The following is a 26,784-nucleotide window of genomic DNA, read 5'->3' as shown; positions in this document are numbered from 1 at the left end:
ACAGAGAAGAAGTCATCACCCTGACACAGTGGAGTGAAGAAAATAACCTTTCCCTCAATGTCCCAAAAACAAAGGAACTGGATCTGGATTACAGGAGGAATGGAGACAGGCTCACCCCTGTTGACATCAATGGATCTGGGGTTGAGAGGGTGTGGGGTACAAATCACAATGGGAGATAGAAAAAACAAATAAAAAGAGCAATGCTATGATAGTCATGAGGGATTTCAATAAGCAAATACATTGGGAAAATCAGGTTGTTGCTGGATCCCAAGAGAAGGAATTTGTAGAATGCTTTCAAAATGGCTTTTTAGCGCAGCTTGTGGTTTAGCCCATTAAGGAAAGGGCAATTCTGGATTGTGTGCTGTGGAATGAACCTGATTTGATTAGGGAGCTTAAGGTAAAGGAACCTTTAGGAGATAGTGATCATAATATGATGTTAGTGCAGCAACAGCTGGAGTTTCTGGGAGCAATTCAGATGTCACAGGATAGAATACTCCCAAAGGAGAAGCAGCATTCTAAAGGAAGGATGAGGGAACCATAGCTTCAAGGGCAGTCAAAGGCAGCATGAAAGTAAAAGAGGATATGTAGAGGATTGAGAAACTTCTAAAAACCAACACAAGGCAACTAAAAAGGCAATAAGGAGAGAAAAGATGAAATATAAAGGTAAGCTATCCCAATGATATTAAAGAAGATATCAGAAGTTTTTTCAAGATATATAATGAGTAAAGAGAGGAAAGAGTGGATATTGGACTGTGGGAAAATGTCACTGGAGAGGTAGTAATGAAAGGCAAAGATATGGTAGATAATTCACCAAGTATTGTACATCAGTCTTCACTGTGGAAGACACCAGCAGTTATGCCAGAAATTGGAGAGTGTCAGGGGGCAGAAGTGAGTGTAGTTGTTTTTACTAAGAAGGTGCTTGGGAAGCTGAAAGGTATGAAGGTAGATAAGTCAGCTGAACCAGATGGGCTATGCCTCAGAGTTCTGTAAGAGGTGGCTAAAGAGATTGTGGAGTCATTAGTGGTGATCTTTCAAGAATCACTAGATTCTGGAATAGTTCCAAGGGTTTGAAAATTTGCAAATGCCACTCCACTCCTTAAGAAAGGATGGAGTCAAAAGATGGGAAATTATAGGCCAGTTAGCCTGACTTCAGTGATTGGGAGGATGTTGGAGTCCATTATTAAGGATGAGGTTTTGGGGTATTTGGAGGTACAAGATAAAATAGGCCAGAGTCAGCACGGTTTTTATATATATAAGGGGAAACCTTTTGTAATTCATTGAGCAAATAACAGGCAGGATAGACAAAGGACAGTCAGTGGATGTTGTTCACATGGATTTTCAGGGCTTTGACAAGGTGTCACATATGAGGCTGCTAAACAAGATAAGAATCCATGGTATTCAGGGAAGATACTAGCATGGATAGAAGATTGGCGGACTTGCAGGAGACAAAAAGTGTGAGTGAAGGAGTCTTTTCTGGCTGGCTACTGTTGACTAGTGGTGTTCAGCAGGCGATGGTGTTGGGACTGCTTCTTTTCAGGTTACATGTCGATGATCCTGATGATGGAATTGAGAGCTTTGTGGCCAGGGTTGTGGACAATACAAAGATAGGCAGAGGAACAGGTAGTGTTAAGGAAGCAGGGAGTCTGGAGAAGGACTTGGATAGATTAGGAGAATGGACAAAAAAGTAGCAGATAGAATACAGTGTAGAAAAATGTATGGTGATGCACTTTGGTAGAGAGAATAAAGGCATAGACTGTTTTCTAAAGTCATAGTCATACTTTATTGATCCTGGGGGAAATTGGTTTTCATTACAGTTGCACCATAAATAATAAATAGTAATAAAACCATAAATAATTAAATAGTAATATGTAAATTATGCCAGGAAATAAGTCCAGGACCAGCCTATTGGCTCAGGGTGTTTAACCCTCCAAGGGAAGAGTTGTAAAGTTTGATGGCCACAGGTGGGAATGACTTCCTATGACGCTCTGTGTTGCATCTCGGTGCAATGAGTCTCTGGCTGAATGTACTCCTATGCCCAACCAATACATTATGTAGTGGATGGGAGACATTGTCCAAGATGGCATGCAACTTCGACAGCATCCTCTTTTCAGACAGCACCGTCAGAGAGTCCAGTTCCATCCCCACAACATCACTGGCCTTACGAATGAGTTTGTTCATTCTGTGGTGTCTGCTACCCTCAGCCTGCTGCCCCAGCACACAACAGCAAACATGATCACACTGGCCACCACAGACTTGTAGAACATCCTCAGCATCGTCCGACAGATGTTAAAGGACCTCAGTCTCCTCAGGAAATAGAGACGGCTCTGACCCTTCTTGTAGACAGCCTCAGTGTTCTTTGACCAGTCCAGTTTATTGTCAGTTTGTATCCCCAGGTACTTGTAATCCTCCACCATGTCCACACTGACCTCCTGGATGGAAACAGGGGTCACCGGTACCTTAGCTCTCCTCAGGTCCACCACCAGCTCCTTAGTCTTTTCACATTAAGCTGCAGATAATTCTGCTCACACCATGTGACAAAGTTTCCTACCGTAGCCCTGTACTCAGCCTCATCTCCCTTGCTGATGCATCCAACTATGGCAGAGTCATCAAAAAACTTCTGAAGATGACAAGACTTTGCGCAGTAGTTGAAGTCTGAGGTGTAAATAGTGAAGAGAAAGGGAGACAAGACAGTCCCCTGTGGAGCCCCAGTGCTGCTGATCACTCTGTCGGACACACAGTGTTGCAAGCACACATACTGTGGTCTGCCAGTCAGGTAATCAAGAATCCATGATGTTTATCCATGATAAATGGGGAGCAAATTTAGAAATCAGACATGCAAAGGGCTGGAGTCTTCGTGCAGGATTCTCTAAAGGTTAATTTGCAAGTTGAGTCAGTGATAAGAAAGACAAATGCAATGTCAACATTCATGTTAGGGGGACTAGAATATAAAAGCAAAGATATAATGCTGAGGCTTTAGAAGGCCTTTGGTCGGACTGCGCTTGGAATGTGGTGAGCAGTCTTGAGCCACTTATTCTAGAAAAAATGAGTTGACATTGGAAGAGGTCCAAATAAGTTTCTTAAGAATGATCCTGAGATTGAAAGGATTAATATCTGAGGAACATGTGATGGCTCTAGGCCTGTATTTGCTGGAGTTTGGAAGAATGAAGTTGGGGGGCGGGGTTGTCTCATTGAAACTTTACAAATATTGAAAGCCCTAGATAGAGTGGACATGGAGGGGATGTTTCCTATGATAGGGGAGTCTCAGACCAGAGGCTACAAATTCCCAATAGAAGGATGTCCCTTTAGAACCAATGTGGGGAGGAATTTCATTAGCCAGAGGGTGGAGAATCTGTGGAATTCATTGCTATGGAGGCCAAGTCATTGATATATTTAAAGTGAAGGCTGATAGATTCTTGATTAGTAAAGATATCAAAGGTTAGAGGGAGAGGGCAGGAGAATGGGGTTTCAGTGGAAAAATAAATCAGCCACGATAGAATGGTAGAGCAGAGTCGATGGGCTGAATTGCCTAATTCTGCTCCTATGTCTTATGGTCTACATGTACAAAGCCTCTTTTCAATTGCATGTATGGGGCCTCTCTCTCTCACTGCCAGACAAAGAAGATCTTGTTGCTTCTTGGCGAGTTCTAATGATAAGACATTTTGTGATTATGCACTGGAATTACACCACAGAATCCACCAAGTTTAGTGCAGAATTTTTTTCACAAAATGTTGATTGCGTGGCAATGCCCAATTGAATGAAACATTGTTGCCCTATACTACACTGGAATGGAGAACGTAGCCAATGCCAGGTTAAAGTGGGGTCAAGTGTGGCTATCCCCTCTCAAGTACTTGGAAGACATGAACAGACTTCTAAGGGATACTGATCTGTGATCTCTATTGACAGCTGTTGCACAATTCAAGGCCCTGAAATGAGTAAAAATTGAGTAAATTGGTAGCAAGTGTAGAATTCTCCCACTTACCTGCGTGAAAATGACCATATTTGGCTCACCGTTGAAATTGTGACAATATGATGAAGGTTGTTCAGTAAGTGGATTCCTAAAATTTTATTGTGTCGCCAGGGAATAACAACATTCCCTGCATTCCCTGCATTCCCTGCATTATCTCATGATAGATGACACCAGTTTAAACTGCTAACATTAACAGAAATGCAAGCCAGATAATAATAACTATAGTGTACAGATCATGCATAATTTATGCTCAAAGTTTTAAATATTTAGAAAAGGTAAGCAACCTTTTTAAGTGAAAAACTTACATGGTCCAGCACATATACAACCTTAATACTTTAACAAAATCATTACTACTAAATGTAAGATGCATCTGAACTTGGAATGAATAAGAGATTCATGTAAATAATGAATGAACACAGGTAAAGAACATTAAATACTTTGAGTTTAAACCTATATCAGTGAGTACTGTTATGATCTGAAAAATTAATGCACATTGCATATATAGAGCATTACTGGCAGGTTTCCATATTTGAAAAGAAAGGTTCATTATGGCCAAGTAAAACCATTTCTTGTTTGTTTCACAGGTCGTCTTCCAGTAATCCTTCAAAAGGGTGAAGTAAGAATCATAAATCAAACAACATGTAACAACTTCATGGGGAATATACTAACGTCGCGAATGTTATGTGCAGGGTACCTAACTGGAGAAGTTGATGCATGTGAGGTACTGTACTGTGTGCAAAAGGATATACAAATAGAAGCTGAGTGATATAGTATAGTTGTCAATTGTTACTTTCATAATCTTGTAACAGCAAAGTAAATTTATAATTGGCATTAATGTTGCAAAACAGAATTGATATTAGAGTTTGATACTGAGACAAATACTGCAATATTGTCACGCCTGACCAAAAGCTTTAATACAGTTATAAGTTTGAGGGAGTTTCTTCAAAGACATAGAGCAAGCAAGAGGGGGAGATGTAGGCAGAAGAGGGGAAACTAAAGGTTTCAGTGCAACTAGCACATAAAAGGCTGAGGTGAGGTCATGCTTTGAGCAGGTTGCTAGTGCAGAAATAGAGGGCCAATGGTAACATTAAGCATGCAGATCTATGTGAATGGGGGGGGCATTTTTCCAAGGGTAGGCTAAGAAAAGAAGTGGTATTGGGAAAGGGAGGGAGGATGTAGATGAAGAGCAAAACAAGAAAGTAGGGGGAGTAGCATGGCTGGGAGAAGGTGAGTCCAGCTGTGAGAATCTCTTCTCAAGCAAAAAGTTCATATTCTCACATGTCAGTGTGAGCTCCACTCCACTGAAAGGAGACTAGTGAGTCATTTCAATAAATCAATCAGGGATGCCCTCATTCACCTTCTGGTCCTGCAGAGGAGGATGTGGGGGTTTGTTATCTGTCATCTGGACTCCCACAGATTATTTGAAAATTGAAATATGGTAAGGTTCACTTTGACTGTGTTGGAAACATATGCAGGCTGCTTATGACAACATCTGTCAAGATGGCCCTTATTGGCAGTATATCCTTCACTCTGCAGGCAGATAAACCTGCTGCTCTTCTCATCAAGTGATGCAGCAGAGAAACAGGCCTTTCAGCCTGCCTTGTGCATATTGACCTTCTTTCCCCCATCTACATTAATATCATTTGCTGACACTAGAACTGAATTCATCTCTGCCTTGCATCTAAGCATCTACCTAAATGCCTGTGAAATGTGGGGACTATGGCTGATTCCACCATTTCCCCTGGCAGTGAACTCCAGATTTCAACCACTCGCTGTGTAAAAATAACTTACCCCTTTGATTGCGTTTAAACCTCCTTCCTCTCACCACAAACTTCTGTTCTCTTGTTCCCTATGACTCTCATAATTTTGTATACTTCCATCATTCAACCTCTTACACTGCATGGAAAAGAAGCACAGCCTATTCAATCTCTCCCATACTAAAATCCTCTAGTCTAGCCAAAATCCTGGTAAATCTCCTCTGCGTTCTCTCCGGCACAATCATTTTTTTCCTTTGGGGTAGCAAACTCAACTATACACAACAATCCAGATATGGCATAACCAGTGTTCTGAAAAGTTGCAACATAATGTCCTACTTTGTGCATTCTGTGCCTTGATCAGGCTGGATTAAGAAACCCTGGTAGATGACATATATTGAGGCCCTGGTCAGGGAAAAGAAGGCATAGATTATGTCTGGTGCAGACAACTGGGATCAGGTGATGTCCTTATGAATATAAGGGATGTAGGAGTACACGTAAGAAGAAAATTAGGAAGTTGAAAAGGGGACATGAGATTTCCCTGGCAGTTAACATAAAGGAGAATCCTAAAATATATGAAGAGCCAAAGGTAACTAGGGAGACAGTTGGTACTAAGCATCATTGTGGTAGTTAACCTGCGAGGCCATTGAAGATGAGCATGATCTTAAATGAATTGAGGGTAGAACAGTGGATTGGTGTGTATAGATTTTAGTAAAGTATTTAATGAGGTTCTCCATGGTAGACTCATTAAGAAAGTCAGGAGGCATGGGATCCAGGAAAACCTGGTTGCATGGATTCAGAATGAACTTACCCACAGAAGGCAAAAGGTGATAGTAAATGGAGCATATTCTGTCTGGAGGTCAGTGATTGTGGTGTTCCTCAGAGGTTTGTTCTGGGATCCCTGCTCTATCTGATTTTTATAAATAATTTGGATGAGGGAGTGGAAGATTCAAGATTGTTTACTGTTACTTTCAGTACACAAGTGTATAGGAGAACAAAATAATTGTTCTGATGCAGCACAAAATAATACAATAGGATAAATACAATAAGCCCCGACTAGGAGTTGATGCCATCGTCTACCTGCTGAACCGTGTCTACGCCCACCTGGATGAGCCAGTGAGCACTGTGAGGGTCATGTTTTTTGACTTCTCCAGTGCGTTCAACACCATCCACCCTGCTCTGCTGGGGGAGAAGCTGACAGCGATGTAGGTGGATGCTTCCCTGGTATCATGGATTCTTAATTACCTGACTGGCAAACCACAGTACGTGTGCTTGCAACACTGTGTGTCCGACAGAGTGATCAGCAGCACTGGGGCTCCACAGGGGACTGTCTTGTCTCTCTTCACCATTTACACCTCGGACTTCAACTACTACACAGAGTCTTGTCATCTTCAGAAGTTTTCGGATGACTCTGCCATAGTTGGACGCATCAGCAAGGGAGATGAGGCTGAGTACAGGGCTACAGTAGGAAACTTTGTCACATGGTTTGAGCAGAATTATCTGCAGCTTAATGTGAAAAAGACTAAGGAGCTGGTGGTAGACCTGAGGAGAGCTAAGGCACCGGTGATCCCTGTTTCCATCCAGGGGGTCAGTGTGGACATGGTGGAGGATTACAAATACCTGGGGATACGAATTGACAATAAACTGGACTGGTCAAAGAACACTGAGGCTGTCTACAAGAAGGGTCAGAGCCGTCTCTATTTCCTGAGGAGACTGATGTCTAACATCTGCTGGACGATGCTGAGCATGCTCTATGAGTCTGTAGTGGCCAGTGCTATCATGTTTGCTGTTGTGTGCTGGGGCAGCAGGCTGAGGGTAGCAGACACCAACAGAATCAACAAACTCATTCATAAGGCCGGTGATATTGTGGGGATGGAACTGGACTCTCTGACGGTGGTGTCTGAAAAGAGGATGCTGTCTAAGTTGCATGCCATCTTGGTCAATGTCTCCCATCCACTACATAATGTACTGGTGGGCACAGGAGTACATTCAGCCAGAGACTCATTCCACCGAGATGCAGCACTGAGCGTCATAGGAAGTCATTCCTGCCTGTGGCCATCAAACTTTACAACTCCTCCCTTGGAGGGTCAGACACCCTGAGCCAATAGGCTGGTCCTGCACTTATTTCATAATTTACTGGCATAATTTACATATTACTATTTAACTATTTATGGTTCTATTACTATTTAATTATTTATGGAGCAACTGTAATGAAAACCAATTTCCCCCAGGATCAATAAAGTATGACTATGACTAAAGCACACAATAATTAAAAAAACACAACTAATATAAATATATAAAGTAGCTTACATAAAAAGAATGATTATATATCTATAAATTGACACGAGGCACAGAAGTGTCTGTACATAAGGCAACTGACAGGAAATGATAAAGTAGTGGTAGGTTAGTGGGTGGAGGTGTTGATCAGCCTTACTGTTGGGAAAGTAACTGTTTTTGAGTCCGGTGGTCCTGGCGTGGATGCTGTTGTTGGGAGTGGGGCAAACAGCCCATGAGCAGGGTGGGTGGGATCCTTCACGGCATTGCTGGCATTTTTCTGGCATCTTTCTGTATATGAGATCTTGATGGCGAGTAGGCTGGTGCCAGTGATGCATTGGACAGTTTTGACTACCCACGTAGATCCTTCCTGTCTGCCACAGTGCAGTTTCCATACCACGCCGTGATGCAGCATGCTAGGGTGCTCTCTGCTGTACATCTGTACAATGTGATGAGTATTGATGTGCATAGTCCAGCTCTCTTCAGCCTCCTCACAAAGTAGAGGCACTGGTGAGCTTACTTGATTGTGTAGAACGTGTTCTGGGACTATGAAAATTTGTGGGAGATGTGCATTACCAGGAGTTTGAAACTTTGCAGTTTCCACTGCTGTGCCACCGAGGTAAAGAGAGGTGTGAGTTCTCCTGAAGTCGAAGCCATTTCCTTTGTCCTGATGATTAAGAGGAAGAAGTTATTTTCCCGGCACCAGGCCTCAAGTCCTTCCACCTCCTCTCTGTGGGCCGTTTCATTGTTCGTGGTGAGGAGCCCCACCATTGTCATGTCATAGGCGAACTTGACAATGTGACTACGCGGGTGTTTGTCCGCGCAGTTGTGTTTGAGCCGCGAGTTCAGCACACAGCCTTGAGGGGCAACTGTGTTGAGGATGAAGCGGGGTAGGAGCAGATGTGCATCCTGACTACCTGCTGTTTAGGAAGTCCAACACCCAGTTACACAGAGGTGTACTTAGAGCAACAAGTAGGTGTTTGTTCACCAGAGTCTGTGGGACTACAGTGCTGAATGCCGAACTGAGATCCAGAAAAAGCATTCTGACATAAGTGTCATTGATTTCTGGGTGTGTTAGAGCCAGGTGGGTCAATAAGTTTGTAGATGACACCAAAGTTGGTAGTGTTGTAGGTAGTGTAGAGTGAAGACATAGGTTAAAATGGGACATTGACAGGATGCAGAGCTGGGCTGAGAAGTCGCAGATGGGGTTCATCTGGGCAGAATATAAAGTGATACACTTTGGAAGGTCGAACATGATGGCGGAAACAAAGTTAATGGTAGGATTCTTTGCAGTGTGGAAGAACAGAGGGATCTTGGGGTCCAAGTCCATAGGTCCCTCAAAGTTGCCATGCAAGTTGATAGTATGGTTAAGAAGGCATGTGGAGTATTGGCCTTCATTAGTCAGGGGACTAAGTTCAAGCGCCACGCTCTGTAAAACTCTGGCTAGATCACACTGTGTTCAGTTCAGGTTGCCTCATTATAGGGAGGATATGAAAGCTTTAGAAAGGGTGCAGAGGAGATTCACCAGGCTGCTGCCTGGATCGGAGAGCACGTCTTACGAGGAAGGATTAAGCAAGCTAGGGCTTTCTTTTTGGAGTGAAGGAGAATGCGAGGTGACCTGGTGAGGCACAGACAGAGTGGACAGCTCGTGCCTGTATCTCAGGATGGAAATGGCTAATACACGAGGGCAAAATTTTGAGGTGATTGGAGGGGAGTATGGGGTGGGGGGATGTCAGAGGTAGATTTTTAACACTGAGTGGTAACAGTATAGAATACACTGCCAGGGCTGGTGGTTGATGCAGATATTTTAAGGGGATTGAAGAGACTCTTAGATAGATAAGTGGAGAGCTATGTGGGAGGGAAGGGTTGGATTGATCTAGCTGTAGATAAAAGGGTCGGCACCTCATCATGGGCAGAGGAATATACTGTTTATGTTCTATGTTTGATCTTTTCTTGACAACGGAGAGGGACAATTAGTTCAGGGAAGAGATCAATGATATCCTGAAACAAAATGACTGACAGTCAGTGTATAAAGGTTGGCAGGTCCCAGGACCTGACCAGGTGTATCCTAGGACATTGTGAGAAGCAAGTGGCAGAGACTCGTTAGATCATCAACCATGGGTGAGGTTTCAGAAGGCTGGAGGACGGTTAATGTTATGCTTTCATTTAACAGAAGTTTCAGGGTTAAGCCAGGGAACTGTAGGCCTAACATCAGTGATGGGAAAGCTGCTGGAAATGATCTGAGGCACAGTATGCACTTGCATTTGGGATATTCAGCATGCCTTTGTTTGTGGAAAGTCATGTCTCATAATTTGGACTGAGGTTTTTTGAGGAAATGTCCAAGAGGATTAATGATGGCAGGATCCAGGGTGAGACAGTAAATTAGATACAAAATTGGGAGGCAGGGGGTGGAAGTGGGGAATTACTTTTCAGATTGGAGACCTGTAACCAGTGGTGTGCTGGGCCTTTTATTGTTATATTGATTTGGATGAGAATGCAGGGAGCATGAATAATAGGTTTGTAGGTGACACCAGTATTGGGTGTATAATGGAGAAATTGGAGGTTGTTAAAGGTTATAATAGGATCTAGATCAAACGGGGAAATTGGCAATGAAATGGCTGATGAAATTTAGCACAGACACGTGCAAAATGACACATTTTGGCAGGTTAAACCAGACCAGGACATAGACAGTGGGTGACAGAGTCTTGGGGCGTGCTTCAAAACAACAACACATTGGATATGTGCATAGTTCCCTGAAAGCAATTACACAGATAAACAGGGTGATGAAGAAGGTATATGCTATACTTGCCTTCATTGGCTGATGCATTGAGTATCGGAGTTGGGCTATTATATTGCAGTGAGGTGAAGAATACAATGATTTGGCAGATGAATGTGTGGCTGAGAAACTGGTGCAGAGGACAGGGTGTTCAGATTTATGGATCATCGTGATCTCGTCTGGAGAAGCTTCGACCGGTCCAAAAAGGATAGGTTACACCTGAACCAGAAGGGGATCAATATCCCTGTGGGGTTGGTTTGCTAGAGCTGCCCAGGAGGGTTTAAGTTAATTTGGCGGGGGAATGGGAACTGGAAAGATAGTACTGAGGATATGAGGTGGTTGGTTTACAAACAGGGGCAGTGTGTAGTGAGACTGCTAGCAAGGAGAGGCTGATGATAGAGCAAAATTACAGTCAGCAGGATGAGTTGCAATGTAAAAGGCAGAGAAAATGGAAGAGGATGAAGACAGGACTGAAGGTGTTGTATTTGAATGTGTGCAGTATACGGAATAAGGTAGATACACTTTTAGCAAAAGTACAAATTGCCATGTATGACATTGTGAGCATCACTGAATCATGGCTGAAAGAAGATTATAGCTGGGAGCTTAATGTCCAAGGATAAATATTGTGTCGAAAAGACAGGCAGGTAAGCAGAGTGGGTGGCGTGACTCCATTGGTAAAAAAATCAAATCAAATCATTAGAAAGAGGTGACATAGGATTGGAAGGTGTGGAATTCTTGTGGGTAGAGCTAAGGAACTGCAAGGGTAAAAAGACTCTGCTGGGAGTTATGTACAGACCCCAAATACTAGTAAAGGTATGGTCTAAAAATTAGATTAGATTATGAGGACACGCAGTCCTCTTTTATAGTCATTTAGTAATGCATGCATTAAGAAATGATACAATGGGAAATAGAAAATGCACGTTAAAAGGCCAATGTTATGATAGTCATGGGGGATTTCAACATGCAGGTAGATTGGAAAAATCAGGTTGGTGCTGGATCCCAAGAGGGAGAATTTCTAGAATGCCTACAGGATGGCTTTTTAGAGTAGCTTATGGTTGAGCCCACTAGGGGATCAGCTGTTCTGGATTACGTATTACTGTATGCAATGAACCAGAATTGATTAGAGAGCTTAAGGTAAAGGAACCCTTATGGGAAAGTGATCTTAATATGATAGAATTCATCCTGCAATCTGGGAATCTGGGAAGCTAAAGTCAAATGTATCAGTATTACAGTGGAGTAAAGGGAATTACAGAGACATGAGAAAGGAGCTGGCCAAATTGATTGGAAAGGAACACGAGCAGGGATGACAGTGGAGCAGCATTGGCTGGAATTTCTGGGACCAATTCTGAAGGTGCAGGATAGATAAATCCTAAATGGAAAGAAGTTTTCTTAGGACAGGATGACACAACTATGGCTGACAAGTGAAATCAATGCCAACATAAAATCCAAAGAGAGGGCATATAATAGAGCAAAAATTAGTGGGAAGTTAGAGGACCTGGAAGCTTTTAAAACTAACAGAAGGCAACTAAAAAAAGTCATAAAGAAGGAAAAGAAAGAATACGAAGGAAAGCTAGCCAACAATATTAAAGAAGATACTAGACAGGTGATGAGAGAGGTTAATGAGGGTAGGGCAGTTGATGTTGTCCATATGGATTTTAGTAAGAAGTTTGACAAAGTCCCTCATGTGAGGCTAATCTAGAAGACTACAATACATGGGGTCTGTGGCAAATTGGCTGTTTGGATTCAGAACTAGCTTGCACATAGAAGACAGGGTAGTGGTTGAAGGGACTTATTCAAGCTAGAGTTCCACAGGGATCTGTGCTGGAACCTCTGCTGTTTGCGATGTAAATAAATGACCTGGATGAAAATGTAACTAGGTGGGTAGTAAATGTGTGGATGATACCAAGATTGGTAGAGTTGTGGATAGTGTAGAAGACTGGCAAAAAAATACAGCATGATGTATATCAGTTGCAGATGTGGGCTGAGAAATGGCAGGTGGAGTTTAACCCAGATAAATGTGGAGTGTTGCACCTTGGTAGAGCAAATGCAAGGAGACTGGACACTGTTGAGGCCAAGATCCTTAATAGTGTTGCTGAGCAGAGAGATCTTGGGATCGAGGTTCATAGCTCCTTGAAAGTGGCTACACAGGTCAATAAGGTAGTTAAGAAGTCTTATGGAATGCTTGCTTTTATTAGTCGAATCATTGAGTTCAAAGGTTAGGAGGTTATGTTGCAACTTCGTGAAACTCTGGTTAGCCACGTGGAAAATGGCATACAGTTCTGGTTGCCCCAATAAAGGAAGGATGTTGAGCCTTTGGAGAGGGTGCAGAAGAGGTTTACCAGGATGCTATCTGGTTTAGAGGGCATGTGCTGTCACAAGAGGCTGGATAAACTTGAGTTGCTTTCTTGGAGCTCTGGAGGCTGAGGGGAGATTAAACAGAGATTCACAAGATTATGAGAGGCATGGATAGAGTGGACAGAGATTATCTGTTTCCCAGGGTTGAAATGTCTAATACCGGAGGGCTTGCATTGAAGGAGAGAGGGGGTAGGTTCAAGGGGGATGTGAACGGTAAGTTTTTTTACTCAGAGAGGCGTGGATGCCTGGAATGTACTGCTTGGTATGATGGTATATGCAAATACATTAGACACTTCTAGGAGATGTTTGGATAGGCACATGGATGTAAGGAAGATGGAGGGAAATAGACATGGTGTGGGTAGGAGGGATTAGTGTTTGGATGTTTTTGATTTGATTTTTAGCTGGTTTGGCACAGCATTGTGGGCTGACTGTCCTGTTCTTGTGCTGTACTGTTCTGTTCAAGTTTCTTCAGATATATAAAGTGTAAAAGAGATGCTGGAGTAGATATTAGACCACTAGATAATGTTGCTGGAGAGGCAGTTATGGGGGACAAGGAAATGGTGGACAAACTGAATAAGTATTTTGTATTATTTGTCACTGTAGAAGACACCTTCAGTATGCTGGGAGTTCATAAGTGTCAGGGGGCAGAGGAGTGTGAAGTTACCACTACTAAGGAGAAGGTTCTTGGGAAACTGAAAGGTCTGAAGGTGAATAAGTCACCTGGACCAGATGGAATCCACCCCAGGATTCAGAAGGAAGGTGGCTGAAGACATTTTGGAGGCATTAGTAATCATCTTTCAAGAATCAATTGATACTGGCATGGTTCTGGAGGAATGGAAAATTGTAAATGTCACTCCATTCTTCAAGAAGGGAAAGAGGCAGAAGAAAGGAAATTATGGGCCAGTTACTCTGACCTCAGTGGTTAGGAAGATATTGGAATCAATTGTTAAGGATGTGGTTTTGGAGTATCTGGAGGCACATAGGCTGTGGTCAGTATGGTTTCTTCAAGGGAAAACCTTGCCTGATATATTTGTTGGAATTCTTTGAAAAATTACATCAAGATAGATAAAGGAGAATCGGTGGATTTTACGTACTTGGATTTTCAGAAGGCCTTTGACAAGGTACCACATGAGGCTGCTTAACAAGTTAAGAGCCCATGGTATTACAAGAAAGATACTAGCATGGATAAAGCAGTGGCTGATTGGCAGGAGGCAATGAGTGAGAATAAAGGGAGCCTTTTCTGGTTGGCTGCCAGTGATTAGTGGTGTTCCACAATGGGACCGATTCTTTTTACATTATATGTCAGTAAGCTGAATGATAAAATCGATAGCTTTGTGGCCAAGTTTTCAAATGATATGAAGCTAAGTGGTGGAGCAGGCATTTTTGAGGAAGCAGAGGGGCTACAGAAGGTCAGAAGAATGGGCAAACAAGTGGCAGATGGAATATATCATATTGGGAACTGTATGGTCATGCATTTTAGTAGAAGAAGTAAAAGTGTGAACTATTTTCTAAGTGGAGAGAAAATTCAAAAATCTGAAGTGCAAAGGGATTTAGGAGTCTTTGTCCAGTATTCCCTAAAGGTTAATTTGCAGGTTGGGTCTGTAGTGAGGAAGGCAAATGCAATGCTAGCGTTCATTTTGAGAGGATGAATCGCCTTCAATAACTCCAAAAGACTGAGGTTTGGTAAAATACTGAAAGGCTTTTATTCACTGTACAATACGACCTCCATGGTGAGTGTCTGCCCCTGGACTGAGGGGCAGGGGCAACGTGAAACACCTTTATAGAGGACTCTGTGGGAGGAGCCACAGGGGCAGTCAGCAGAGGGGCGTGTCCAGACAGTTAACCCAGGTACAACATATATATATGGTTTACCACATTCACCCCTCCATTTTTTTTAAAAAAAAGATTCCCGCGGGGTGAAGTGACTGACAATATTTAAAACAAGTATATTTACAGGTCCAGTCTATCAGGTGGTCCAGTCTGTCGCTGTGATCTACGTAGCACCAGTGGTGATTGCATCGGCAACGGCGGTTGTGCTGGCTCAGGCCTGACTTGAGGTACCAGCACGTTAGGTGTTGTCAATCCCTCGTGCGTGTGCGTCACGCCCGGTATAGGAGTGTCGTGTGGTGTCTGTGTAGGGTTTGGAGTGCACAGTGTCTCGTGGGTACGGGATCAATAGTAACCATGGAGTGTTCAGGGTAGGGGCCCAGTGCTCCTGCGGGCGCCAGGTCGCGGATGGAGACCGTGTCCTCCTGCCCAACAGGTAGAACCACGTAGGCATACTGAGGGTTCGCACGAAGTAAGTGAACCCTCTCGACCATCGGGGAGTATTTATTGCTCCTCGCATGTTTCCGGAGCAGCACTGGCCCTGGGGATGTCAGCCAAGTTGGTAGGGTGGTTCCAGTGGTCGACTTTCTGGGAAAAGAAAAGAGCCGCTCATGAGGGGTGGCATTGGTGGCTGTGCATAACAGGGAGCGGATGGAGTGGAGTGCCTCGGGAAGGACCTCCTGCCAGCGGGAGACTGGCAGTCCCTTTGACCTGAGGGCTAAGAGTGTGGCTTTCCACACGGTGCCATTCTCCTTCTCCACCTGTCCATTCCCCCGGGGATTATAGTTCGTGGTCCTACTAGTTGCAATTCCCCTAGCCAGTAGGTATTGGCGCAGCTCGTCACTCATAAACGAGGACCCTCTGTCACTGTGGATATAGCATGGGTATCTGAACAGAGTGAAGAGCTTGCGCAGGGCTTTTATAACTGACATGGTAGTGGTGTCGGGGCAGGGGATGGCGAAGGAGAACTGCGAGCACTCGTTGATAACGTTAAGAAAGTACACATTGCGGTTGGTGGAGGGAAGAAGGCCCTTAAAGTCAACACTCAGTCGCTCAAAAGGGTGGGTGGCCTTGATGAGTTGTGCCTTTTCGGGTCAGTAGAAGTGCAGTTTGCACTCTGTGCAGACTTGGCAGTCCCTGGTCATCATCCTGATCTCCTCAAGGGAGTAAGGCAGGTTCCGGGCTTTCACGAAGTGGAAAAGCTGGGTGACCCCCAGGTGGCAAAGATCTACATGTAGGGCGTATAGCCGGTCGACCTGCGCGTTGACGCATGTTCCCCAGGATAGGGCATCGGAGGGCTCGTTGAGCTTCCCAGGCCTGTACATGATGTCATAGTTGTAGGTGGAGAGTTCGATTCTCCACCTCAGAATTTTATCATTTTTGATTTTGCTCCGTTGTTGATTATTAAACATGAATGCGACTGAGCGCTGGTCAGTTAGCAGGGTGAACCTTTTGCCAGCAAGATAGTGCCTCCAGTGCCTAATAGCTTCCACTATGGCCTGGGCCTCTTTCTCTACCGTGGAGTGCCGAATTTCAGGGCCTTGAAGGGTATAGGAGAAGAACACCACCAGTCTTCCCGCCTGGTTGAGGGTAGCAGAGGCTGGGTAGTCAGTCTTTTCCCAAGGTAGGGGAGACTAAAAGTAGGGGACATATGTTTACAATGAAAGGAGAAGGATTTAAAGGAGAGCAGAGGGGCAAGTTTTTTCATAGAGGGTGTGGGATGTATAGAATGTGATGGCAGAGGCTAGTTTAATTAGAATGCTTAACAGATATTTGGATGGGTACATGGATACAAAAGCTCTGGCAGGGTTTGAACAAATTACAAACCAATGGGATTAATTTAGATAAACATCTTGGTCAGCATGGATGAGTTGAATTTAAGGGCCTATTTCCATGTTGTATTACTCTTCGAAGCTCTGAGCCTTTAAGGGAAGTCAATTAATCAGTACTGATTTTGTTTTTAAATTACGAACAGAAAGATGCCATAAAATTAATTACTTTACATTTATTATTCTGTCTTGGTGTAATGCATTGATGTAAATTTGGATACTATAAGGCCAAACATAATATGTATATTTTTCTTTGTCTGATCTGCTGATCTGTGACCTTCCTCAGTGCTTTTACTGAGGAAAGAAAACAAGCCAGTTATTGTTTTTCCTGATAGTTATCCGTATTTCTCATGTTGGTAAGGATTCAAAACTGGAAAACATTGCAAGGAAACTGTCGAATTCAAGCAAGAAAGATGTTACAGTCTTACCACAGAATGGGAGTTGACATTTTTTTTTACAAGATAGCTATTCTGCCTGTTATCCATCATTTACACAACCAAGTATTAAGAAATGCAGTATGTGTTACAGATGTGTCTGTTGAAAAATAATGAATGTGGGAAATTGCAAGAGGATTTGAGTAGTAATCTTACAACAATTATATAGGACCTAGAGATGACACAATTATTGTCTCTTTATCTAAGAGAGGACACATTTACTATAGAGACACAGCAGTATGTTTGATCCTTGGGATGGTGGGTCTGTCATACGGTGAAAGATGGAGTAAGTTAAGTCTTTTGTTCTCTGGAGTTTAGAAAAAAAGGAACCTCGTTAAAATATATATTCTGTGATGCCTTGACAGGGTAAACATAGGAAAGTTATTTCTGCTAACTGAGGAACCTTGATGTAGAGATAAAATAAAGGGAAGACCTTTTATACATTCAGAGGGCATGAATCTTTGGGACTCTCCGCCCAGACTGCTGTGGCAGTTCAGTTATCGATCATGTTTAAAAATCATTGATAAATTATTAGAGATAATTGAACAACCAAGGGTTATGAGATAAGGCAGTAAAATGATAGACCTATGTTGATCTTGTCAAATGGCAGAGGAGTTCAGGGGGTTAAATGCCCCGAACCTGTTGATAATCATTCAGTTATAAATCTAATCTGTAAGATCTGAGTACTCGGGAATACCAATCAGTAACGTATGAAAAAAAATTCTGACTCCTCAGCATAAGTATGAATTGCATATTTACTAAAGTATTAAGTCAGTTTAAAAGTGATTTTATGTGAAGTTCCAGAATTGGTATTATACAGAATCAGGACTTTTGGCCATTCCAGTCAACGTTGCTCAAACTGATCTTTCTCCAATATTCCTCATCTATCAATATTGCCCTCTGTTCTCCTTTGCTATACTTACTATGTAAACATAACTGTGCAATTCACTTCAAGCAGTCTTAATAACCAGCTCCACATGCTCAAAACTCAGTGATATAAGATTTTTCTGAATTCCGGGTGGATTTTTCTTTAATTATTTCCAGAGGGTTTAGACTAATTTGCAAGGGGGATGGGACCCAGAGCGATAGAGCAGTGAAAGAAGTGCATGGAGTAAAGCCAGATCTAACATACAGAGAAGCTTTGAGGAAAGAGAAGCAGAATAAACGGTGTAAAGACAGTAAGGTAGAAGGGCTGAAATGTGTGTACCTCAGTGCAAGAAGCATCAGGAACAAAGGTGATGAACTGAGAGCTTGGATACATACATGGAATTATGATGTAGTGGCCATTACAGAGACTTGGCTGGCACCAGGGCAGGAATGGATTCTCAATATTCCTGGATTTCAGTGCTTTAAAATGGATAGAGAGGGGTAAAAAGGGGAGGAGGGGTGGCATTACTGGTCAGGGATACTATTACAGCTACAGAAAGGGTGGGTAATGTAGCAGGATCCTCTTTTGAGTCAGTATGGGTGGAAGTCAGGAACAGGAAGGGAGCAGTTACTCTATTGGGGGTATTCTATAGGCCCCCTGGTAGCAGCAGAGATACAGAGGAGCAGATTGGGAGGCAGATTTTGGAAAGGTGCAAAAATAACAGGGTTGTTATCATGGGTGACTTTAACTTCCCTAATATTGATTGGCACCTGATTAGTTCCAAGGGTTTAGATGGGGCAGAGTTTGTTAAGTGTGCCCAGGACAGATTCCTGTCACAGTATGTTGACAGGCCGACTAGGGGGGATGCCATACTAGATCTAGTACTAGGTAACAAACCGGGTCAGGTCACAGATCTCTCAGTGGGTGAGCATCTGGGGGACAGTGAGCACTGCTCCCTGGCCTTTAGCATTATCATGGAAAAGGATAGATTCATAGAGGACAGGAAAATTTTTAATTGGGGAAGGGCAAATTATGAGGCTATATGGCTAGAACTTGCGGGTGTGAATTGGGATGATGTTTTTGCAGGGAAATGTACTATGGACATGTGGTCGATGTTTAGAGATCACTTGCAGGATGTTAGGGATAAATTTGTCCCGGTGAGGAAGATAAAGAATGGTAGGGTGAAGGGACCATGGGTGACAAGTGAGGTGGAAAATCTAGTCAGGTGGAAGAAGGCAGCATACATGAGGCTTAGGAAGCAAGGATCAGATGGGTCTATTGAGGAATATGGGGAAGCAAGAAAGGAGCTTAAGAAGGGGCTGAGAAGAGCAAGAAGGGGGCATGAGAAGGCCTTGGCGAGTAGGGTAAAGGAAAACCCCAAGGCATTCTTCAATTATGTGAAGAACAAAAGGGTGACAGGAGTGAAGGTAGGAACATTTAGAGATAAAGGTGGGAAGATGTGCCTGGAGGCTGTGGAAGTGAGTGAGGTCCTTAATGAATACTTCTCTTCAGTGTTCACCAATGAGAGGGAACTTGATGACAGTGAGGACAATATGAGTGAGGTTAATGTTCTGGAGCATGTTGATATTAAGGGAGAGGAGGTGTTGGAGTTGTTAAAATACATTAGGACGGATAAGTCCCTGGAGCCTGACGGAATATTTCCCAGGCTGCTCCACGAGGCGAGGGAAGAGATTGCTGAGCCCCTGGCTAGGATCTTTATGTCCTCGTTGTCCACGGGAATGGTACCGGAGGATTGGAGGGAGGCAAATGTTGTCCCCTTGTTCAAAAAAGGTAGTAGGGATAGTCCGGGTAATTATAGACCAGTGAGCCTTACGTCTGTGGTGAGAAAGCTGTTGGAAAAGATTCTTAGAGATAGGATCTATGGGCATTCAGAGAATCATGGTCTGATCAGGGACAGTCAGCATGGCTTTGTGAAGGGCAGATCGTGTCTAACAAGCCTGATAGAGTTCTTTGAGGAGGTGACCAGGCATATAGATGAGGGTAGTGCAGTGGATGTGATCTACACGGATTTTAGTAAGACATTTGACAAGGTTCCACACATGTAATGATGCAGCTCTATAAAACTCTGGTTAGGCCACACTTGGAGTATTGTGTCCAGTTCTGGTCGCCTCACTATAGAAAGGATGCGGAAGCATTGAAAAGGGTACCGAGGAGATTTAACAGGATACTTAGAGTACAGATTATGATCAGAGATTAAGGGAGCTAGGGCTTTACTCTTTGGAGAGAAGGAGGATGAGAGGAGACATGATAGAGGTGTACAAGATAATAAGAGGAATAGATAGAGTGGATAGCCAGCGCCTCTTCCCCAGGGCACCACTGCTCAATACAAGAGGACATGGCTTTAAGGTAAGGGGTGGGAAGTTCAAGGGGGATATTAGAGGAAGGTTTTTTACTCAGAGAGTGGTTGGTGCGTGGAATACACTGCCTGAGTCAGTGGTGGAGGCAGATACACTAGTGAAATTTAAGAGACTACTAGACAGGTATATGGAGGAATTTAAGGTGGGGGGTTATATGGGAAGGCAGGGTTTGAGGGTTGGCACAACATTGTGGGCCGAAGGGCCTGTAACGTGTTGTACTATTCTATGTTCTATACTTCTCCTCGCTAGAGTGATACAGTCAGGCAACATGGCAACAAGCTATTTAGTGCGCACGTCTACTCATTTATATTAACCCTATCATCCAAGACTTGGCTTATTATCTAGGTGCTCATTTAGACACTCTTAAATGACTCTTCTTCCACCACTCAGACAGTGCATTTCAGGTACTCATCCATCTCTGAGTGAAAAAGATTGCTCTCAAATTCCTCTGACTCTATTACCCCTTAACCTATATCTATATCCTCCAGTTTTATTCACCTCAGGTTAAGGGTCTACTCCATCTACTCACATAAATTTTGTCTCATTCAGACAAGTAAGAGGTGTTACACCTTGGGAGAACAGTCCAGGTCAAGATCTACACGGTGAATGTTAAGGTTCTGTGGTCTGTGGTAGAATAAAGGTAGCTTGAAATACAGATTCATAATTTCCTTGAGAGTGGCATCGCAAGAAAAGAGAACTTTTGTTCATTGGCCTGAATAAATTCGGCCACTCTGTACAGAAGTTAGGATGCAATGCTAAAGGTGTAAAGACATTGATGTGTCCAAATTTGGAGTGTTGTGGGCAGTTCTGGTTACCTACCTATAGGAAAAAATGTCAATAAGTTTGAAAGAGTTCAGAGAAGATTTACAAGAATGTTGCCAGGTCTTTGGGACATGAGTTATAGAGAAAGGTTCAATAGAATAGGACTTTATTCATTGGAATGCAAGAGAATGAGGGGAGAGTTGATAGAGGTATACAATATTATGAGGGACATAGATATGGAGAATACATGCAGGGTTTTACCCTCATGCGTTCACCTAATCTCTTCCCTGGCTGAGATTAGAATTAGAGGTCATAGGTTTAGGGTAAAAGGTGACATATTTAAAGGGAACCTGAAGGGGTAATTTCTTCACACAGAGAGTGGTACGAGTGTGGAATGAGCTGCCAGGAAAGTGGTAGACACAAGTTCAATTCTAACACTTGGATGGGTATATTGATGAGAGAGATATGGAGGACAATGGTGCAGGTGCGGGTAGGTGGGACTAGATAGAAGACCAGGCTGGCATGGACTAGATAGGCCAATGGGTCTGTTTCTGGGCTGTAGTGTTCTGTGACTCTGTAAGGTCGGGTATTGTTGAGGAAACAGAGAGCCTGCAGAGAGACTTAGATAGTTTAGGGGAATGAGCAAAGAAGTGGCAAATGAAAAACAATGTTGGAAAGTGTATGGTCATGCACTTTGGTGGAAGAAATAAATGGGTAGACTATTATTTATATGGGGAGATAATTCAAAATGCAGAGATGCAAAGGGCCTTGGGAGTCCTTGTGCAGGATACCATAAAGGTTAACCTCCAGTTTGAGTCGGTGGTGAAGAAGGCGAATGCAATGTTGGCATTCGTTTCTAGAGGTATAGAATATAAGAGCGGGGATGTGATGTTGAGGCTCTATAAGGCACTTGTGAGACCACTCTTGGAGTATTGTGTGCAGTTTTGGGCTTGTTATTTTAGAAAGGATATACTGACATTGGAGAGGATTCAGAGAAGATTCATGAGAATGATTCCAGAAATGAAAGGGTTACCATATAAGGAATGTCTGGCACCTCTTGGGCTGTATTCCCTGGAGTTCAGGAGAATGAGGGGGGATCTCATAGAAACACTTCAAATGTTAAAAGGCCTAAACAGATTAGATATGGCAAAGTTATTTCCCATGGTCGGGGAGTCTAGGAAAAGAGGATACAACTTCAGGATTGAAGGACGCCCATTTGGAACAGAGATGTGGAGAAGTTACTTTGGTCAGGGGGTGGTAAATCCGTGGAATTTGTTGCCACAAGTGGCTGTGGAGGCCAAGTTATTGGGTGCATTTAAGGCAGAGATAAATAGGTTCTTGATTAGCCAGGGCATCAAAGGGTATGGGGAGAAGGCAGGGGAGTGGGGATGACTGGAAGAATTGGATCAGCCCATGATTGAATGGCAGAGCAAACCTGATGGGCCAAATGGCCTACTTCTGCTCCTATATTTTATGGTCTTGTGGTCTTAACTCTGGTCTTAATCTCTTCCTCTCCAGGGAAAACATATATAGTCTTTCCAGTCTCTCTTCTTAAATAAAATGCACCATTCCAGGCAATATCCTGATGAATCTCCTTTGCAGCCTGTCCAATGCTATCACATCTTTCCTATTAGTGTGGTGCCCAGAACTGTACGTACTGTGGAAGCATCCATCTTCTCTCCATCAAAATATTTTACAATTGTTAAGGTCTCATTTCGATCACTTCTCAACCTTCTTTCCTCAGGGGAAAAAAAAAGACACAATGTGTTCATTATCCAACCACTCTGCACTGTCTTATTCATTGATAGCAAATATTACCTTCTAGAAAAGTAATACAAAAACAGCAGGGGTTTAAGAAATCTTGTCTGAGCCGTCATTGTGTGGTGAATCCTTTGATAGAGCTGCAGATTTCTGAGATTTTTCTTGTTCTCTCTAGGGTGACTCTGGAGGGCCATTGGTCTGTGAAGAACTGTCTGGAAAATGGTTTCAAGCAGGAATTGTGAGCTGGGGTCAAGGATGTGGCCGGTATGGACACCCTGGAGTTTATACACGGATCACAAAGTTCCGAGAGTGGATACACAGGAACATCGGAATTGATGGAAATACCTGAAAATTTTTACTGTGAAAGAAAAATAATATCTTACTTTAATTCAAGTTATTTTCAGTTCCACTTGTAATGCTCACACAGTAGAATCCTGCAAACCATTTATTGACAAGACTTAGAAATTATAGATTTAATGATTTGAATGGAATTAAGCATGGTCATTGTGTTCCGTTTTATTGTTTCTGTGTGGTAGCCCAATAGATGTGAAAACAAAGAATGAACCAGATTTGCGATTAGATTAATGGACTGGTTCATTCTTCACACCATAAAGCAAGGTGATACTGTTTTCATTCCATATCATGTGATGTGTCAATATTCACCATGTTATCACATCACATGATATCTAATGAAAACGATTTTACCTTGCTTAGCTCTGGAGTTCAGTTGGACCTACAAACCATATTTAAAGTTTAATTCTGATAATTATGAATAGTAGGGCCCGAGGTTGTACAAAGATTAAAGGAACCTTGGTTTACAAGTCTAAAGATCCATAAAAGTCACAGTACAGTTAGATAAGGTGATTAAGAAAACATTCATGATACTTGCCTTTATTAGCTGGGGTATAGTATATAAGAGCAAGGACATTATGGGACAACTATATAAAACATTGGCTGAGTATGGGATGATGCATTTCAGCCATGGGGAGAGACGGAGTTAGTTTTCTTGGAATGGAGTAGATTGAGGGAAGACCTGATTGATGTGTATAAAATTACAATGGAGCCTAGATTGAGTGAATACTCAGAAATTTTTCTCTGTAGCAAAAGTATCTACAGGTTTAAGGTAAGAAGAAAGGGATTTGGAGAACATCTGAGGAGGAGAGTGATTGGTAGCTGTTGGAGGCAAAGACTTACATAACATTTCAAGGGTATGGACAAGTGCTTGAATCGCCAAGGTGGAGAAGACTATGGGCCAAGCGCCACAAAATGGGGTTTGTGTCGGTAGGTACTTGATGATTGTCATGGACATGAGGAGCTGAATGGCATGTTTCCATGCTGTATGATTCTATACACTTCAGAAATAAACCTTATCCCTAATGCCATAGTGTGAAATCATCAGAACAGGGATCTGTCGCAAGCAACCATATCATTACTACATCTAAAGATTAATTTTAAGTATGTTCAAACGAAGAGGAAAATATTTACAATCATTTCCTTTAACAGTACAAAAAGATAATTGAACTTCAAGTTGGCTATGTCTTAAGGTTGTGAATGTGCACACAAATCTCCATTGATATGTTTATGTTCAGTTCTGAAAATAGGCCAAGTTTCATTTTAACCAACACTCCACCGTGACCTCACAAGCTCATTCCCACCGTCACCATCACCATCACATGACTTCATCCTGGTTTACTTTCACCCACACATGTTGGCTGAGAGCTCTGATGTAAGTTGGTAGAGGCCTAATTTAAGTATAATTTATACTTAAATATAATTTACAATTTAAATTAAAATATAAAGCCCCAGCTTGAGACTATTTTGGTACCATATCTGCTAGACTTTCATGTAGAAGGTCTGCACAGAGATGACTTGAGAGCTGAATCATATCAGAAACTGTAAAGAGGGATTATCATTTTACTTGTGGAATTTGGTATCCTGGGCTTTAAACATGTAGACCAGCATGAGTCTGACAACCTCTTCACTTATCTTGACGAGACTCCAGAGCTCGTTCTTTTGGGTACCTGGGAACGTTCAAGACTCAGCTAATCCTGACATCATGTCTTTTGGCCTCAAGTGGAGGACAATTACATGTAAAAATATTAAATCAAACCTTAGCGGTTAAAAAACTGAGAAGCGTCATTGTAGTGATTACGGCTGATTTCACTGCGGACAATGAAAGCCCTAAGAAATTAACTCAATCCAAGCTAGGCTAAACTCAGTTATCACTATCTTAGTTACATATACATTTTCTTCGTTTGATTGGTTGTTGAGTCATTGTTACTGGAATCTTGTATTATCCATTATATAATTTGTAAACAGTCCTCACAAAAACTAGATTTATTTTCCTTTTATACACGCACTGTATATGCAATGTAATTACATTTGGAAAATTTTTACCAATGGTGGAAGCTTTTCATACTATGTAATTTCTAATGCAAATTGAAAACTGTGATTATCATCTACATACGATTAAAAAAAAAATTTGAAGCCATTTGGTTTTCAGCATCTAACATCAGAGTTAGAGAGGTGGTATACCCTACACTAGCCAACCCGTGGTGTAGGGGCGTCCACACCGGACTTCGAAGCAAGTTCATATCCGGCTGGCTCCTTGCACAGTTTCCAATTGTGCTGGGTTGAGCGTTGAGCTAGCAACTTAGCCTCGTAAAGTAAAACCGACAAATGCTAAAATAAAAAGAAAGGTTGCCTGCCTTGTGTGGAGAGGAACAACAATATGCTATGCTACTGAATTTCCATAGAGATGAATTTATTCTTGGCTTAGATTCAGATACATTGAAGAAATAAAATCAAAAATTACTATCTCATTAAACAAGAAAGTTATAACAAAATTATATCTTAATTAGGTACTGGAGTGTGTTCCATTATAATTATTATAACTGCTTATAAAAGTATGCATAGAATTGTGGGACCTTTAAGATGATATCCCTTAGATACGAAATGTAATACAGCAGAATATGATTATTGTAGAGTACCTGGACAACTATATTTTTAAGATGATTAGAACAATAAACTGAGGATGATTTTATATATTGAATTCGTTTATTTGTAATGTAATGTTCTTTTTATTGAGAACAGAATTCTTAAAAATTGTACGCTATTTTAAGGATGACTCTAGTTATAACTATTATCATAGGCATCCGTTAGTCTCATGGATTTCCAGGTTTCCAGGGCGCAGGCCTGGGCAAGGTTGTATGGAAGACCAGCAGATGCTGCAAGTCTCCCCTCTCCATGCTACCGATGTTGTCCAAGGGAGGGCATTAGGACCCATACAGCTATGCACATAGAATGCAAAGCACCGTGCTGACTTCAGTACAATTTGGTAGAATTAAACTCCAAGGTCTTGGGCATCAGGGGAGGTCTTGATGGGGAAGATGCATGGTGAGAGAGATGTTTAGTTTAGCACAGGGTCAGAGCAGGCCCTTCTGACTCTCTCTCAGAAGGCAGCAGGGTCTGGTATTTTTGGAGGAATCAAAACCCAAGGACTTGCATGCAATATTTCCATGACTTCAAAAGGAGTCAAAGGCCAGTGACAATCTCCAGATGTCATATTCAAATATGCTATGAGGCCTAGATATATTTCAATTTACCACAACCCTGTTATTCACACATGAACAGGCAAGCCTCATGCTCATCTGTTCTATCCCCCTTCCAAACTGTTACAAGTTAAATATCACAGAATCTAACATTGTGGTTAGATTTCTGCACCATCTGTCCAGAGGCTTGTCAGAAACATAAGCTCAAATATCTTTGCAGCAGTTTGACTAAATACAACCACAGAAAT

The 26,784-nt window shown here is 42.4% G+C and overlaps 1 protein-coding gene across 1 annotated transcript in view; it reads left to right on the top strand.

Moving 5' to 3' along the window:
* LOC140198952 (suppressor of tumorigenicity 14 protein homolog) overlaps positions 1–25,974 on the top strand; it is a 127,679-nt gene extending 101,705 nt beyond the window's left edge. The window contains exons 18-19 of the mRNA XM_072260256.1: positions 4,552–4,688; positions 23,161–25,974. Of these exons, the coding sequence (XP_072116357.1) occupies positions 4,552–4,688; positions 23,161–23,334 (311 nt within the window). The 3' untranslated portion in view covers positions 23,335–25,974. The remainder of the gene's footprint in view (positions 1–4,551; positions 4,689–23,160) is intronic.
* The last annotated feature ends 810 nt before the right edge of the window (positions 25,975–26,784 follow it).

The sequence above is a fragment of the Mobula birostris genome, chromosome 6, assembly GCF_030028105.1.
Source record: "Mobula birostris isolate sMobBir1 chromosome 6, sMobBir1.hap1, whole genome shotgun sequence".
In the NCBI taxonomy this organism is placed as follows: domain Eukaryota; kingdom Metazoa; phylum Chordata; class Chondrichthyes; order Myliobatiformes; family Myliobatidae; genus Mobula; species Mobula birostris.
This window is presented reverse-complemented; position numbering and strand designations above follow the sequence as displayed.